Raw genomic sequence first — 16,521 nt, forward strand, 5'->3', positions numbered from 1 at the left:
ACAGTCTCATTTCCTGATCGTGTCTTAATCGGCGAGTTGGTTGTGAAAGTTGATTTCTTGCACATTCTTATATCAGTGGGAATTTCTGCCCTTCCCTGACAAGTATTATAGGCAGCCTTTGACATACAGCCCTACAGGACCTAAATAGGCTGCTATTCTTTCCCTACACTGAAAGGGAGCTTTGTGCCAGGGATTCATTAAACTGCACTGCACAGCCCTTCATAAATGGGCTCAATAATGAACAGTCGATTTAACTGGAAAAGCTGCTGGAGCTGTTAAATTAAAGGGAAATAAAGTGCACTTCAGGCTCAGTCTGCCAGAAGAAAATGTTGACCTAAAAAAAAAAAATCTTTATTTTACTCAATCTCTTGCAAACAGGCTAAAATCTTCAGGAAGTTTATAGTCACAACAGTGGGAACAATTTTAAAACATACCAATTTTCTTCCCCACTAATAAAGATAGAAGAATTGCAATAAAATTTTCAATAAAATCCGAAGGGGGGATGAAAGGCATATTCCACTTAAGCCAAATTTGGTCCCCTTAACCCAAATTTAGTATTTTTTTGTAGATATGAGTGTCCGGCTTATGTAGATCCAGTCTTTACTTGCCTTAAATCACTGTAGACCCCTTCAAATGATGCGTGTTCATATATGGTTCTTTCCTTAACAGTCTTGGCTTCTTTGAGATGCTATTTTATTCAAATTAAATTATTAGTGGACACGGGGCTGAAGACTCAGCACCCTGCAAACAAAGCCCTGCTCTCCTCTTGCAGCTTCTGGATACCGTTGTCTCCTTTCCTTTCCCCTGTTTCAATCTCAGTGTTTCAGGTTCTCCTGGAATATATTCCCTCCAGAAGAAAGGGCAAAGCAGGTTTTGGTATTCTGGTGGCACTGGTGAGTGGGTGATATGTGTTTGTAAGCACTGCATCACACTGGAAAGAGCTGTACCAGGATAAAGCATGAAGCTGTATTGTCTGTTTAGGGGATCGTTGCTCCATCAGTAGACACTGTGTAGGCTCTTGTGATCCTTGCCCCGACAGGGCTGAGCTCTGAGATGCCACTGGAGACTTCTGGGTATCAGCAAAGTATTCTAAACTAAACACAAATGTCTGAGGTGGACACATTTAACCTGAGGGAGTTTTGTATGCTTATTTTAAGCAAGTTAAAAAAAAAAAAAAATATTCAACTCAGACTTGGAAAATAAATAGTTTGTCACTTCAAGCCCTCATCCAATCAACTTTGTATAGCCAAAGTTTCCACTGAAGCTGAGTTCATAATGACATTAGGGAGAGACTCCATTTCTAGTTTGCCAGTATTTTCTGAAATTTTGGGGGGTTATGCAATCAAGTCCTTCAGCCTCCAGTTCTGGGATCATGTTGCTCATAAGGCAGTAGTTGTTTTGCCCATGTGAGGTGTGCAGGAATCAGCTCGAAAATGGACACACGTGGGGGTCCTATATTTCATCTTCTGGATGAACAGGAAAGTCCGTCATTCAGCTGAGCCTGACCCAACTCTTGGATTTAGAAGAGTGGAATTCCTCGTTTTAGTGAGGTTACTCCACTGTAAAACTGGGGTTGCTTAGTGGTGAATCAGGTATTCCATCACAGCCATCTCATTCTCCTTCATCTTGGCAGTTACAAATACCATTCCACGGCTGTGTTATGTACTTTATATATGAAATATTGTGAAGAGAATCTATGTGAAGGTAGACTGGAAGTTTAAGGATAAGAGGATCAGAAGAAGCATGCACTGAAGAAGGGACCACGTCCAAATCTAATTCCTGGGGCAGCTCATCTGAAAAGAAACCTCAGCACAAGCTTAAAAACTTTGTGTTGTTTTCACTGTCTCATAACGTAGCTATTATTTTCATTATATAAACTTCCCGATTGGAGAAACCCTCATCATCTTTTTACTAATTGTGATTTTTGTTCAAATCTCATATATAATATAAAAGCTGATGGCAGCATGCTTTCAGCTCTTCACTGAAGTTGCCTTCAGTGGGTTAAATATTTTTTGTACCCTCTGAAAATGGAGCATTCAGGAAGACTATTAGCTGAAATGAATCAGTCTTCCACCTAAATTTCCATAATTATTTATAGTTTGATTATAAATTACCTGGTGTAGATAAAAATCCCACAAAACTTGTGAAAATGTGAACTTTTCTGCCAAAAAAAAAAAAAAGTGCAGTTGATAAGTTGATAAGTCACCTCTCGAGCTGATGACTGTGTCACCACTGCAAGAGCTGTGCAAAAACCACCACTTGCCTCTTCAGGAAAGCATTTGGGGATTTAAATTGTAATTTTCTTTCATTATGTCCTGCTCATAGTCTGGCACTTGGTTACTGGTGGAAATACACATTGAAGACACATTTAGAGATACTCAAAAATAATAAGAAAAGAAATCACTTTCATACTATTAAGAAATATTTTGTCATGTTTTTTTTTTTTTCCTCAGTCCTTGGGTATTCCTTGAAATGTTTCAGAGACATTTCTGAGGGTAAATGTGTGGGGTTTGGGATCAAACTCCTTCCTTTATTTTTGCTAATCATGCAGGGTTTTGCTTGGAAGAGCTGGGTGGAAATAAAGTGTGAAATGCAATCAAACACCAAATAATACCAAGTACTGTCTTGTTTGCTGCAAACTGTCCTTCCTCTAGTCTCTTTGTGCTTACCAGGAACCAGTTTGTTTGATCCCATTGTTCCTGACAGGCTTTGGGGAGGTGCTTCATGGCTTTGAGAAGGGCCCACATGGCTTTGGGAAGGACAAGAGCTCCTCAAATCTTACCTGATGCAAATAGTGAGGATTTAGCAAATGCTGCAAAGTAGCCTTCATGTATCTCCAAATGGCCACTGAAACCAAAGGCACTGAGGTGCTTCTCAGAGGTCCACTCACAACGCAGGGGAGAGCACAGGAGGGCCAGGAACTGTCTCGTGTGTGATCGTGGTCCTACAAAGCTTGGCAACAGCATTTCAGAAAGAAGTCTTCTTGTGACATCTTCCCTCCATGTAGCTATTAGCTGAACTGTGCTTGTCCTTCCAGTCCTCCCACGGCCTGGGCTCAGCCCTCTCTCCCACTCTAGGTAACTCCCAAATGATGCTTCAGCCATGCTGACTTGGAGGTGACTCCTCCTTGACTTGGAGGTGGCTTTCAGGTATCTGTGACTGTGGCAATGCTATTGTAATTCTTCTTATTCCTTTATGTCTCTAACAAACCTGGTGCAGCTCACTTGACGGATCAGCCTGAAGAAGAGAAGGCTCCAGGGAGACCTTACAGCACTTTCCAGCACCTAAAAGCCCTACAAGAAAAGCTAGAGAGGGACTTTTTATAAGGGCATGTGGCAATAGGACAAGTTTAAACTGGAAGAGGGCAGGTTTAGATTAGATATTAGGAAGGAATTTTTTACTCAGAGGGTGGTGACGCACTGGAACAGGTCGCTCAGAGAAGCTCAGACTGCCCCAACCCTGGAAGTGTTCAGGGTCAGGTTGGATGAGACTCTGAACAACCTGGTCTAGTAAAAGGTGTCCCTGCCCATGGCAGAGGGTTGAAATTAAATGATCTTTGAGATCGCTTCCAACCCAAACCATTCTGTCATTCTATGATTCTATGCGTGACCCCATGGCACACAACAACAGATCCCAGTTTTCACAGGTGTTTACCTAAAGGAAAGTTTTCTCTTTTGTCTTACAATTATGAGATATTTGCAGCACAGTCATCTGTAGAAATGTTGTTCAGCACCATGTACCGTTACCTAAAAAAATTAGTTCATTAAATGAATAAATAAAATATATGAAGACAGATTAAGCCTTGTTTCTTTCCAAGAATATTTCTTTCATTTAAAACAAAAACAAAAACAAAAACCAACCAAACAAACAAAAAACCCCAAAACAAAACAAATAACCAACCAAAAACAAACAACCAACCAATTGGGAATTTTTTAGTTGCTTTCTTTTTAATTGAAAATGCTATCAAACTGTGCCCAGTTTTGCCTGTTGAAAACTGCCTAGTAGAAAAATTTGAGCCATTTTTAATAAGCTTAACCGAACAGACAAATATGATTTTCTGCTTCCAGACTTGCCCATTCACTGCAGCACTGGGCTGCTCTGAGGAACCCTCCAAGATCTGGAGCTCAACTAGGAATATGGTTTTGCCATAAGTCAAAAATCATCAGGTGTAGGGCATCTGATGCCCCTTATGAAGCTGTCATGGGGAAATCCAAATCCCAAATGATTCCATGGTCTTCTGATACCAGCCTAAATTTTATTAACTCTAATCTTTTTCACTATTTATTTTTTCCTTTGCTGACATATGTCAGTAGGGAGTTTAATCTTATTAGGAGCAGAAATTGGTCCCAAGACCCCATTCTTGCAGGAAAAATAACCTTCTGTGCTGTGGTACAGCACAGTCTGGAGGCTGAAATGGCCACTGGTCTGCAGGATTGTGCTATGGCAGGAGACCCTGCTCCTGCACAGCGAGCTTCCTTGGCCCAACCTTGGCCACAATATGTTGTCCCATGGAAAGCCCCAGAGCCTAAATCAGCACAATGTGAGTCTAAGTCACTCAGGTCAACCTCTCTGTTTCGATGGGTTTACTCTCATTTCATGGGCTTAGATTTGGGCATACCTCGTGGAACAAAAGACTTTGTTCATAGCAAGAGGGGTTCAAAACCAGTTTGTGGGGAACAGCTACCTTTTAAATGGTATCTGTTATAGGATTCATTAAGAGTTTAGATCTAATGTCTATAAATTTTCTAGATAAACACATAATAAATAATTGCATACACATATATGCCCAGAGTGGGAGTATACCGTGTTTAAGAGCATTGCATACAGCCAGTACTGTATATAGACTAAAAATACTGTTAAGAAAAGACCTTTATTTGAAAGCTATATCTAACACAAGTGCTGGATTCTTGGTTACCAGAAATGTTTTCTTAACCAGATGTTTTCAGTCTTTTCTTAACAGAGCCACTCACAGATTGTTCCCTTAATTATTTCATGTTTAGAAATGGTGTCTGGTTAAAAGAGAGAGGGAGACGGAGGGAGAGAGTTGCACAAACTTCCATTATCATGCAAATAGCTCCAGAGGAAAAAGGACAGTGAAAATGATAGCACTGATCTAATTATCTGCAGGCCAATATAGCTAAGTCACTGAAAGAGGCCCACAGAAAAGGCTGCCACAGAAACACAAAAAACAGCCAGAAAACAATAAGGAACTTAGCAACAGTATAAAACCGGACTTCTTTCTGTGCACAAAGACTAGTTTTATGAGCATTTTTCTTGCTTTCAGTTTGCAGAAAAGGTTAGAGCACATTTTAAATTCTATGCCAGGATATTTCCCCCCCCTCGCTTCAGCTCCCAAAGATCCTTTGGCGCGCCGTCATATCGCTGCGCGCCTGGTGGTGGGAACGTGGCTGTTCCTGCTCAGCACGTCTGGGCCACCAGGCACACTGGGGGCTGTGGAGTTTGTGTGAGGTGGCCTTTGGCAGCACCAGTCTCCATGGCTTGTATTTTGATCATGAGATTCAAGCTTTGCCCTTTTGTGTGTTAATACTCTTATCTTCCTTTTGGTGCTCCCAGGGGGTTCCCAGCTAGAGGATGGAAGGTTTATTTGCTGCCCACCTGTCCTCAGGTGACCTGTGTGAGGGTGTCAGTGCTCCCTCCATGGGGAGCAACAGGAGGGGCCCAGCTATGACAGCCTGAAGGGACACTCCCATCCCCACAGCCGTAATCCACCGCAGGAAGGACCTAAATAAGGACCACAAGATGCTTCCCACCAGATTAAAAAATACAGACATTGGCAAGCAGTCAAAAAATACCCCAAAGCTACTGATTGTGGTTGTTAAAGAGTACCCTACATGATCTTCTCGCCCTCAAACTCTTCTTATTCATGCAGAGAAACAGGCAGCTCCAGAGTAACTTTTCTGCCCTGTTTTAGTGATCCTGCTGACTCTGTTTTCCTGCCGACGAAGGAAAGAGAGCCCCCATAATCCAACCAATCAAACTAATCCCAAACAGATCTGAAGAACTCAGGGCACCTGCCAACTTGCCCCAACATCCATAGCTTAGATGCACTATTTAAAGGAAGATTTTCCTTGGAAGCATACTGGTTCATGGGACAGTAGGGGCTTCATGGAGGAAGAATTAGAAGGGGAAAGAGGGCAGAAGGACCCAAAGAAAACACTATTAACAGAATTTTGTAGTTTTGGAAGTTTTGGAAGGAATCGGCAGATTCACTTGAATAATCCAGTTCTTGAGAAAGAAGAGTTAACTATCAGGTGCTTAAAAAGTCATTGTATTCCCATATCTATCCAGCAAGGGATCCTTGCCCTCCTTCCTGGTCTGTGTTCCAGAGAATAACCTGGGGATTTATAATGCACATGACTTGAGTGAAGATCTATGGAAACATGGATCAGTAAAGGGAATTGGTCTGGGCAGCAGAACCTTGTTAGATTAGAAACACACTGATGAGCCACAGCCTCAGTCCTTCCTTCTTCCCTGGTCTCAAGCCCAGCTCCCACCACTGTCTGTAGCCAGCATCATGTACAGCCCCAGGGTGAACAGCCCAAGGAGCTGACAAAAGATAAACCTGTCCTTTTTCAATCTTGCCAGGTTCGTCAGAACCCTGATTGACTCCTCTGATTGACTGCATTGGCAAACACTTGTACCAGCTTTTCCTACCTTACAGACCTCTTTGAAATACAAAATAGGAAGACCAGAAGTCAAGCTGGCATGAAGAGTATGGCAGGCAGCTCATTCTCCAGCGTGGCCATCCAACTGCATAAAGCCTTCCTATATCTGAAGATGCAACACACAACAGCAAGAGAAATAAATCAGATGAAAGAAACTACCACTAGTACTAAGACAAAGAAACCAAAGGCAGTCAGCCCCTCCACCTAGCTCTCTGGAGCACTCATTACATCTTATTTTGACTTTGTAGTGTCCACAAAACCCATCTATTTCCTAGGAGAGCTTTATCAGCATTTATAGTGTTGTGGGGGAAGCTGTCATGTCTGTGAATAGTCAGTTAAGGTCAGGAAACAGATATTGGTGGCAAAATTGGTTGTGTCAGATAAATGTTAGTTACGGTGATTATCTGCCAGGGAACGTGAACAGGCTACAAAGTGATAAGAGGAGCTGCTGGCACCAGAGATCCTGTTTAAATTTTTTCCATGTACATGGAATTTAATTTCTGCCATCTTTTTAAACAATAACTGATCATTGTGCCAGATGGTCCAGCACAAGAACAGCAGCCACCAAACTGGTACCCAGTCAACTCACATCCTCGTTTGCTGCACCTGAGAGAAATGAACTCTTGGTGCACTTTTTGGTCTTCCACATAGCAAATATCTCCCCACCTGATCTCTTTTTGTGACAGTATCTACCCTTCTTCCCTCTCTGGTATTTTTTTACTTGCTGCTTCCCAGGCCACTCTGTTGGAAAAAAATACATCATCTAAGAATGATCTGACATTCCAGCTGACCTAAATTCAAAATACACTCAGTGTTGGCACAGGGCACAAAGACAACCGACAGACAGTCCATTACAGACACTTCAGGGATGAACTAGTTCAAGCAGTACTTTGGTTAACAAGGGCCATGAAAACTAGGTTTCATTTTCAATATCTAAACCACAGTCTTAACATTTCAGTAAGAGATGGGTTTAATTCCTTTCCGTGTTTCGCAGCAGCAGAACACACATCAGTAACAGGCTGTGATAGAGGCATGGCAATGAGCCTCGCAGTCTGATGGCCACTGTCCATGATTTCCACCATTACATGAAGGGCTGTGTAGAAAGGTCCAACAATAACCCCATGGGGTACTCTGCTCTTTAGGGCTCTGAGACCAGAGGTGACTTTGTGAGGATGCCCTGTGTAAGGCACCTTCAGCACAACATTAAGAGCTGCCTCTTTCCATCACCGAGAAAAAATATGGTCTTTTTTAAAGTGTCTGGGGTACACAGATCCCCTTCTGAGCACATGGAAGATATGTCTGTGTTGGTAGTCCAGGGAACTGGTTTCCAGCCACTTTGACTTATAGTCTGATATCTGGCTTGCCCTTATCCTTGCCCCAGTTGATCCTGCCCATAGACACTGGCCAAGGAGGGGATGGTTATGCCTCTATAACATTAGTCACAGTTGGGCACTTGGGGCCACAGAGACTGCTTGGGAAGTTCGGATCAATGGCATTTGTCTTTCCAAGTCACCATTACATGTGATGGAGCCCTGCTTTTCTGCAGATGGCTGAACACTTGCGTGCCCATGGGAAGTGGGGAGTGAATTCCTTGTTTTGCTCTGCTTGCATGTGCAGCTTTTTCTTCACCAATGAACTACCTTTATCTCAACCTGTGAGTTTTCTCACTTCTACCCTTCCCGTTCTCTACCCCATGCTGCTGGGGGGTGGGGGAGTGAGCGCATGGCTGTGTGGGGCTGAGCTGCTGCCTGAGGTTAATTTAAGGAGGCTAATTTAGGAACACAGTGCAGAAGTTGGCTTGTACTCCTGTTATGATCTGGTTATTAAAATTATTAGAGAGATAACTCTGCCTGAATTAAGATGCAAACAAGACCATATGCTGAAATCAATAGTATGGCTTTTAATGTAACAGTAAATGTGAGGTAGAGAGAGACAGAAACAAATAGGAAAAAGAGTGAGAGGAGGGGGGGAGAGGAAGAGAGTGACAGAGAGACAGATTAAGTAGAAAAAATATCACCACTGCATGGATTCCAACAGTGTCCTGTTGATCTTCTTCTTGTGGTCTTCTCAGTGGTCTTGTTGAAGTGATGGTTGCAGCCTGGAGCTCTCAAGGAAAGTCCAGCATGGTGAGGGAAGGCCCCTTTATCTTATCTCAAGCTCTCATCACAGTCCAAATTACTAGGAATATTTCGGGAGGGGTGGGCTTCGGTGAGCAGTTGCTTTTTTTGCATGGTTTGCTACAGTGGACAACAGTCTTAAAGTGATTTTAACAATACTTAAACCATTAATCATTTCAGTCTCTCACAATTCCTTGCACTGCTGTTCGATAACTGAGGATCCATTGGGATAACAAAGAGTTCCTGCAGATCTGTGCCAAAGGCACCTTCATGGAATGTGAAGAAGCCCTGGGTTCAGGTATCTGCTTCCAGTGCTCCTTTGGTATTTAACAGGACAGATGAAACTTCTGCCCCCTTTCTCTTCCATCCTCTTCATCTCCTTCTCTATCAGCAATGACTGCAAGGTGCACATCCTTGCATCTCCAGGAAGGACTCTCATGTTCCCTTTAGTTGTGACAGCAACTCTCTGCCTTGAGGATGAGCTCCAAAGACAAGGATGTTTTATTCACTGGAGTTTTAGCTGGAGCGCAGATATAATTTGCTTCCCAGAGGGACTTTTCTTGTCAGGCTAAATCTTGAGGCTCAGACTCCTAAAAGTGCCTCATCCCTACCAGTTTTAGTGTGACTGAGGGAATATTGCTTAAACTCAGAGGTGAGCTGTGATGGTAACTCTCTAGGGCTGTGAGACTCAAAGGAGAATATGTCACACTTGGTCAGGTACAAGCGAATTAAAGCAAATCAAAAAGAAGAAATAAATTTTTTAAACGCCCTAAATACTTCAGAAACCTTCCAATTTTTTTGACGTTTTCCAGTTTTCCGTTTTTCCACCCACCACACACATTACTGTATTTTTGCTTTTGAAAAAGAGAAAGAAAAACAGACTAGAATGAAAAAATAGGAAAACAGCCTCCTCAGTTTAAAAAGAAATAGTCAGAATGTTTTATTTTGAGAACACTTGGTAAAAACAATCTCATTTAGAAGTTTCAGCCAGCTTTTGGTAACAAGCTGCTCTAAGACTAGTGCCATACTCCTGGGTCCGTCCCTGTGGCAGTCACATGGGCACATCATTCATGATGCCTTTCTTCCTCCTTGACATGAGGCTCTGCAGAACATCACTGCAATGGGAAGGGAGTGCAGTTCATGATCTTGCACTCCTGCCTTCCTCCACTGGCCGCTGCTTTCCCAGTCAGGGTTGCCATGGAATCATAGAATCATGGAATAGTTTGGGTTGGAAGAGACTATTAAAGGCCATCTAGTCCAACCCCACTGCAATGAAGCAGGGACATCTTCAACTAGAGTAGACTGCTCAGAGACCTGTCCAACTTGGCTTTGAATGTTTCCAGGGACGGGGCATCCACCACCTCTTTGGACAACCTGTGCCGGTGTCTCTATACCCTCATTGTAAAAAACTTATTTCTTATATCTAATCTAAATGAACACTCCTTCAGTCCATCCTGGCTGCATGCCCCACGTGCATGTGTGAGCACGCATAAATTCCCCTGCTAAGCAAGGGACTTTCTCTCAAGGAAAGATGTGCACACCTCACAGCTGGCTGCTCTCACTGTCCTCTTTTTTTCCCACGCAAAAACTTGCCCAAAAGCAGTTGTGTAAAGATGTAATCAGCCAATTACTTGCAATTGGCTTAACCTGGAAGGAGAAAGGCTGGAGAACTGGTAATGTGGGACCCTTAGCCATCTTGAGGACACAGCCCACTCAGGGAGCTCAAAGCCACCAGTACATTTTCAGGACCCAAAGATTTCCAGACCAGGGTTACCTAAGGATTACCTAAATTGCTAAAATCCTATCTTTCACTCTGAATTTAAGCCTCCTGTGACCACAGTGGGAGTAGAGAGACTATGTGACAGCACCAAGCCATAGGTCCCAGCCCCAGAGCAGGCCTATGCATGCAGCAGGACATCACTTATGTCACCCTCCCAGGCTCTCAGGGTTGTTTTTTCAGGAGCCATTTATTGACTCGCCTAAACCCAAAACAACAATGTCCGTCACCGTTCCTCTTCCCAGCTCATCCCCCCCCCCCCCAGCTCCTGCAGTAGGGAAAAGTGTCGAATAATCCTCCTCCTTTCGGTGTGTGGTCTGGTTTTCTGTGTCGTCATGCAGACAGTACAGAGACAGGGGGTCAGGCAGGTCATCAGAATGCTAATAAGAAATCTGATTGATGAGCCGGTGCCTCGGGGATGAATAGGATACTTAATTAATGACTTCTGCTCTGTTTAAGGAAAAGTTTCCCTTAACTTACATCCCTCTTTTTCTTAAAAAAAAAAAAAAAAAAAAAAAAAAAAAAAAAAAAAAAAAAAAAAAAAAAAAAAAAAAAAAAAAAAAAAAAAAGCCCTCTATAATCCCAAGTTTTCCAAACAACATAAAGAGAACTTCAAAGACAGACGTGGTCAGTTTTTATGTGTTGAGTTGGTTCAGTGATTCTTTCTTTTCTTTGTTTACAAGGGCAGCCAGGCTTGATTCCAAGGCTGAAAAATAAAAGGCCACATTGTTCAACCAGATTCTGGATTTTTACAAGAAATTTCCTCCTTCCCAGTAGGGCAATTAACTGCTTCACTTCTGGGTCTGCCAGTACCAAAATGCACCGCCAGGCCTGTGAAACTCAGCAGCAGTCGGTTCCTGCCAAAACACTGCTCTGCTTCGGAAACAAGATGTACTATGGAGATGCTATTGTCCCGTTAAATCTAACTAGCAATCCAAGACTGGGTTGTTTTGGGGTATTTTTGCAGGAAAATAAAAGCCCATAGGGAAAAATACCTGGTGGGCGCTTAGCTTAGGAACACTGGACTGTGTATTCAGGGCAATTCCAACAGGATTTCAAACCAGCAATTAGCGATGTGAAAACAGCAACAGTTTCAAATGATCTCTTCCGGATTGATTTGGAAGGTTATTTCATGCTAAATGAATAGCAGCAGGAAAGAAGATGAAAAGGGAAGAAGGAAACACACACAAATGAATTTTTTCCCTCTGAGGGTTTTGTTTTTTTTTTTTTTAGGAACAGGCTCAGCTGCAGCATTGAGGGCAGAACAAGCTGCTCAGTATCAGCGCCGAGCAGATGGGAGATGGCATCAAAGAAATGCAGGGGGACATATTGGTTGTGTTGGGTCCCACCTGTTTCCCACCCAAATTCCATCACCCCCAGCAGACAGCTCTTAGTCATCTCGTGGGCCCCAGCACCACAACATGGAGTCAGGCCCACAGGCTCATCAGATTCACGGGACTTTGAGCCCCTTGGTGGACCCAAGCAGGGAAGGAAGCTGCATCCTCAGCCCCATGTGGGCTTCACCGTCCCTTCTGTGAAGTTTAGGAGTGTCCTCAATGTTAAGCCCACTGCAAGCCCATTTTGGCAGGTGGGAGCTGCTCATGCACTGGAAGTCAGAGTGTAAGTGCTTGATTGATCTGAAACTCATGGGAGGAACGGAAGGATCCCGACCAAGTCTGTGGCTGCCCCTGACAGTGGTACTTAGCCCAGGATCACAGGGCTGTCAGGCTGCCTTTTGCTGCATTGCTGGAGCTGAATTTTGATGCTGTCTCATTTTTAACTTTTTCTTGTAATAATCCTGTGTGCATTTGACATAACCTGTAAATATGTTCAGCTGTAGCTTTAAATACAATTAAAATTAATGTCCTTTAAAAAAGGCAAGAGACTCTGAGGGCTTAGAGAATTGGCATCAGACTGAAATTCGGGCACATAATAAAACAGGTCAACTGGAGAAGAAATGGCAGACTAGTTTACTGACTATTCATCCTTTTTTTAAAATTGTGCATGAATTTTCTGAGTAGACACCTGCTTTGGCCTGAGGGTTTAGAACACTGATTATTCTCACCAGCCTCTCTAGTTAAAAATCCCCCTTGTTCAAATCCCATTCATGGTGTTTAGGAGTGACTCATTTAAGTATTTTATTACCTAAAGTCACTGACTTATTTATTTAAAGTGATGGGAAAGTTCGCAGTCCTTCCTCCCTCTGATCAGCCATAATGTCCTATTGATTTTGTCCAAGAGATCAACTGTGCAGAGCGGCAACAAAGCCGGAATATAAAGGGCCTAAATATTCTTCTTTGGAATTGGTGTGACCACCTGATCATTAACTGTTTATTTCTAGCCCTTCAGATCTTTTTGCACAAGGGTTAACAAAGACACAAGCTGGGCAACAGGAGGAGGAGGAGGAAGAGGAAGGCAGAGATGTGGGAATGGAGCAGGTCTCTGACCCTCCTGGGGACCTCCCTTCAGACACCCCGGCTAAAGGAAAGGAAGGAAAAGAAAGAGCAAGAAAAGACCTGCCAAACCACACTGGCCAGACAGGAAAAAAAAACAAAAACAAAACCAAAAACAAACCAAAAAAAACCAACAAACCAACGGCCCAGAGCTGATTTGCATTTGTATTGAGCACTTGGGGAATACGGATAAAACACTCTTTATTTTTCAGGGGAATTCAGGGAATATCAGTAGCAACATCCGTGCATGAGCACAAAAGGGGAAATAGAAGTATTTTGGTAATCCTGTTCTTAGGCAGTAACAGTGATAACATCAGAATAACACATCTCTCACCCCTTTTTCCTGGTTCTCTTCAGGAAAAGTAGCACTGGCACAAAATTACAGTCACTTCTGGCAGTGGTGCATGTAGGAGAGGTCAAGGAGGGAGATTAGATAGGGACTGGAGGTCGCAAGCAATTTATTGCTAAACTGTGAACAAAAGGAAGGGCCCAGAGTCTAAAATTAATATCAGAGTGCCCTCATACTTCTTGTCATCAATGCCTTCAGTGCTCTGGGGTCCCCCTGTACGCCTGCTGGGCACTGGCAGCATAAAAGCAAAGCAAAACTGAAAATTAAAGAAGAGCACTGGTCAGATATTGGAAAGGGTTACAGGAAGAAGAGTAATTTGTGGCCAGTGAAACAAGCTGCATGACTGAGCTGCTTCTTAAACATCAGGCTGTGCCTGCTCACCATGGGTGTAGGACACACTCATCCTAGTCCTCCCTGATTTCCAGTGAGAAATCTCATTTACATGTGTTTCCACAGATCAGATGAGTTGGATTGGAAGGGACATTTAAAGAGCACCTAGTCCATTCCCCTTGCCATGGAAAGGGGCATCTTTCTCTAGATCAAGTTGCTCAAAGCCCCACCCAACCTGACCTCAAACACTTCTAGGAATGAGGAATCCACACAGCTAAGGGACTGTCCATCCATTGCCCAAATCATAAAATGCCTGCCTGCTGGGCTTCTCTCCAGTCTGGTAGCTTTGCAGGTTCAGGGGCACCTCTCCTGGGCAGATGGACATCTATCAGCTGCTGGACCTCTGCTTAATTCTGATTTAGTTAAACAGACACCTGGATTCTACTGAGGCTACGAAAAAAAGGTGAATTGGCCACAGCTGTGACAGCTCTATTACTGTGTTACAGGAACAGCCTTGGGGCTAAATATCTTCTGCTGTAGGCCAACATCTGCTATTTATCCCTGAGATAACGTCCAGGAAACCTTCCCTGATGCTTTAAATGCCCTTGAGAAACATTTACCCCCATGTTTAAATAAACTATGTGCTCCTCTGCACGAGGAAGGATCAAAACCAGAAGGACTTTGCTTGTTTGTTGGCAGCGTGTACCACAAGCAGCCCTCCATTGTCACTTCCCAGCTGTGAAACAACTCACAGGTTACTTCAGGCATGATTCCCCTCAGGCTTTGCCCATAAACTACTATAGCTACCCTGTCAACACTTGCATTTCTTGGCACCCATGTGCCAGGGTCTGTAAACATTGCAGAAGATGCTGCCCTCTAAACCCACTCTCAGGTTTTATATGCATCCTTTTTATCCAGGAATTTTCCATTCACAAAAAGACACTTCTGCTTCCATTTCTTGACATTCTGGGGGATGGGGGTTGGGAGGGGAAGGGAAAAACTGAGATAGCAGAGGTCGAGCCCCTGGCTTACTCCGCTGATCAAATCCTGGGCTGTGGCATTACCTTCCCTTTCAGCTGACCCAGTTCGAGAGCTGTGACTGCCTATTCCCACGCCACGTCAAAGGGAAGGTTTACATTGTTCAATGGATATTAATTTAAATTATTCTGGGGGCGCTTGGAAACCACCTCCTCCCCCCTTCCCCTTCAGTCTCCATGGGGACTATCACAGAGGCTGGGAGATATAAATGAGCAGCCACTGACACACTGATCTTCCTCCCCTTCTGTTGCAAACTGCCATCAGCGATTTCCACTGTCACAGGGGACACATTCATATTTTGCTGAATGACCTGCTAGGACGAGATAGACAGATCAATTTTTTTTTTTTTTTTCAGTTGTTAGGTACAATATGCTATTAATACCACTTTCCATTTGTTCCTTAGGTTCACACACTTGTGTTGTGGTTCTTTTCTTCACACCAACATCCTGCTGCTTGTTGATGGTATTAATAACACCCACGGCAGGAGGCTGTGCCCCCCGGGGTCCGGGCTGTCGGAATAATTATTGAATGACATTAGGGTTGTTCTGTAAATTACTTTGTGACCCAGGAATTCAGCAGGTTACCACTATAACTCAGGCTCTCGCAGTTGATTGCACTCACCTCCCGCTGCCCTGACATTTATTAGTCTAGTTTGCCTAGCAAGCACTGACTTCATCTGTTGGGAGGAAAGTTGGGAGCCTCTGCTCTCCTCCAGCATGACCTGGGAGGGCCTGGCCCTTTTTAATGGCCTCATTTGCGGTGATTGAGCATTGGGTATTGGTCTCCACAAGGAAATTATATCCTTCGCTTCCTCTCCTGTCCTCTCTGGCACACAGCAAAATGTTACAGGGCAGCTGGAGAGCCCAGTTTGTGAGACTGGACACATCTGCAGGCTGCAAGGGGGGAGAAGAAGTTAATTCCTTTCTTTCTGGAGGGGGAACAAGATTTTTTTCCCATGATGCTCACACATATATGCACGTTTCATGGAGGGGAACCCACCATTCTCCTCTTGGACCAAAGGAATGGGATTCACATCACCAGAGCCTGCCTCAGCCAAGGAGCTAAGGGCAGACAGTGGATCTGTGAGATGTCTGGAAGAACACCAAGGGGCATTAGAAACTGCAAGAAGTTGGGTTGCTTCCTATCAGACTGATGCACGTGCAGGTGTGGAAACAGAGCTCTGGGTGCTCAGGGAAGCCCAGTGTGGGAAATAGTGACACAGTGAACTGCCTGCCATCACTACCAATGACTTCTCAGCATCTGCCCAGATGTACTGGATAGCTTCCCTGGGAATGCTGAGCACCATTTAAGATTAGGGCAATGATATCACATTAAAAGATTTATTATTCCTGCTGAAGAAAAACAGTCAAGACCTCTTTGGACTTATTCTGGTCCAAAATCCCTACTTACAAAATGCTTATATAGTACCTGTGATGAAACGCTGGGGCCTGGTGCAGACTTGTTTGACCCTGTGAACAACCCTCCAAAAGAAATCCCTTGCTCTTTGTATGGAGGCAGCCCAGACCCCCCCTCTTCCTAATCCCAGTTGTTTGGACAGTGATTAACTGTTAGACCTGTCCCCCAGTTTCTTTTGGAAATTACTGGGTTCTGTTTTCATTGCAGCAAGGAAGCTGTGAGGACTGAACATCACTTCCAAAGCTCAGAGCAGCATGAGTGTTTCCTCCCTTGTCCTGGAAGCTGCTCAGGTCTCAAGTGCAGAATCCATGGCAGAATTGATATAGGGGTGCAGACAGCAAGAAGGTGGTTAGGA

General features: G+C 43.8%; 1 protein-coding gene across 1 annotated transcript in view; it reads right to left on the reverse strand.

Annotated features, from left to right (window-relative positions):
• Window positions 1-8,589: 8,589 nt before the first annotated feature.
• PRCP (prolylcarboxypeptidase) overlaps window positions 8,590-16,521 on the reverse strand; it is a 40,548-nt gene continuing 32,616 nt past the window's right edge. The window contains exons 9-10 of the mRNA XM_027884474.1: window positions 9,692-9,718; window positions 8,590-8,892 (exon numbers count right to left, since the gene is read on the reverse strand). Of these exons, the coding sequence (XP_027740275.1) occupies window positions 9,715-9,718 (4 nt within the window). The 3' untranslated portion in view covers window positions 8,590-8,892; window positions 9,692-9,714. The remainder of the gene's footprint in view (window positions 8,893-9,691; window positions 9,719-16,521) is intronic.

The sequence above is a fragment of the Empidonax traillii genome, unplaced genomic scaffold (assembly GCF_003031625.1).
Source record: "Empidonax traillii isolate 1590-97213 ecotype Southwest subspecies unplaced genomic scaffold, ASM303162v1 scaffold146:size911690, whole genome shotgun sequence".
Classification (NCBI taxonomy): Eukaryota; Metazoa; Chordata; class Aves; order Passeriformes; family Tyrannidae; genus Empidonax; species Empidonax traillii.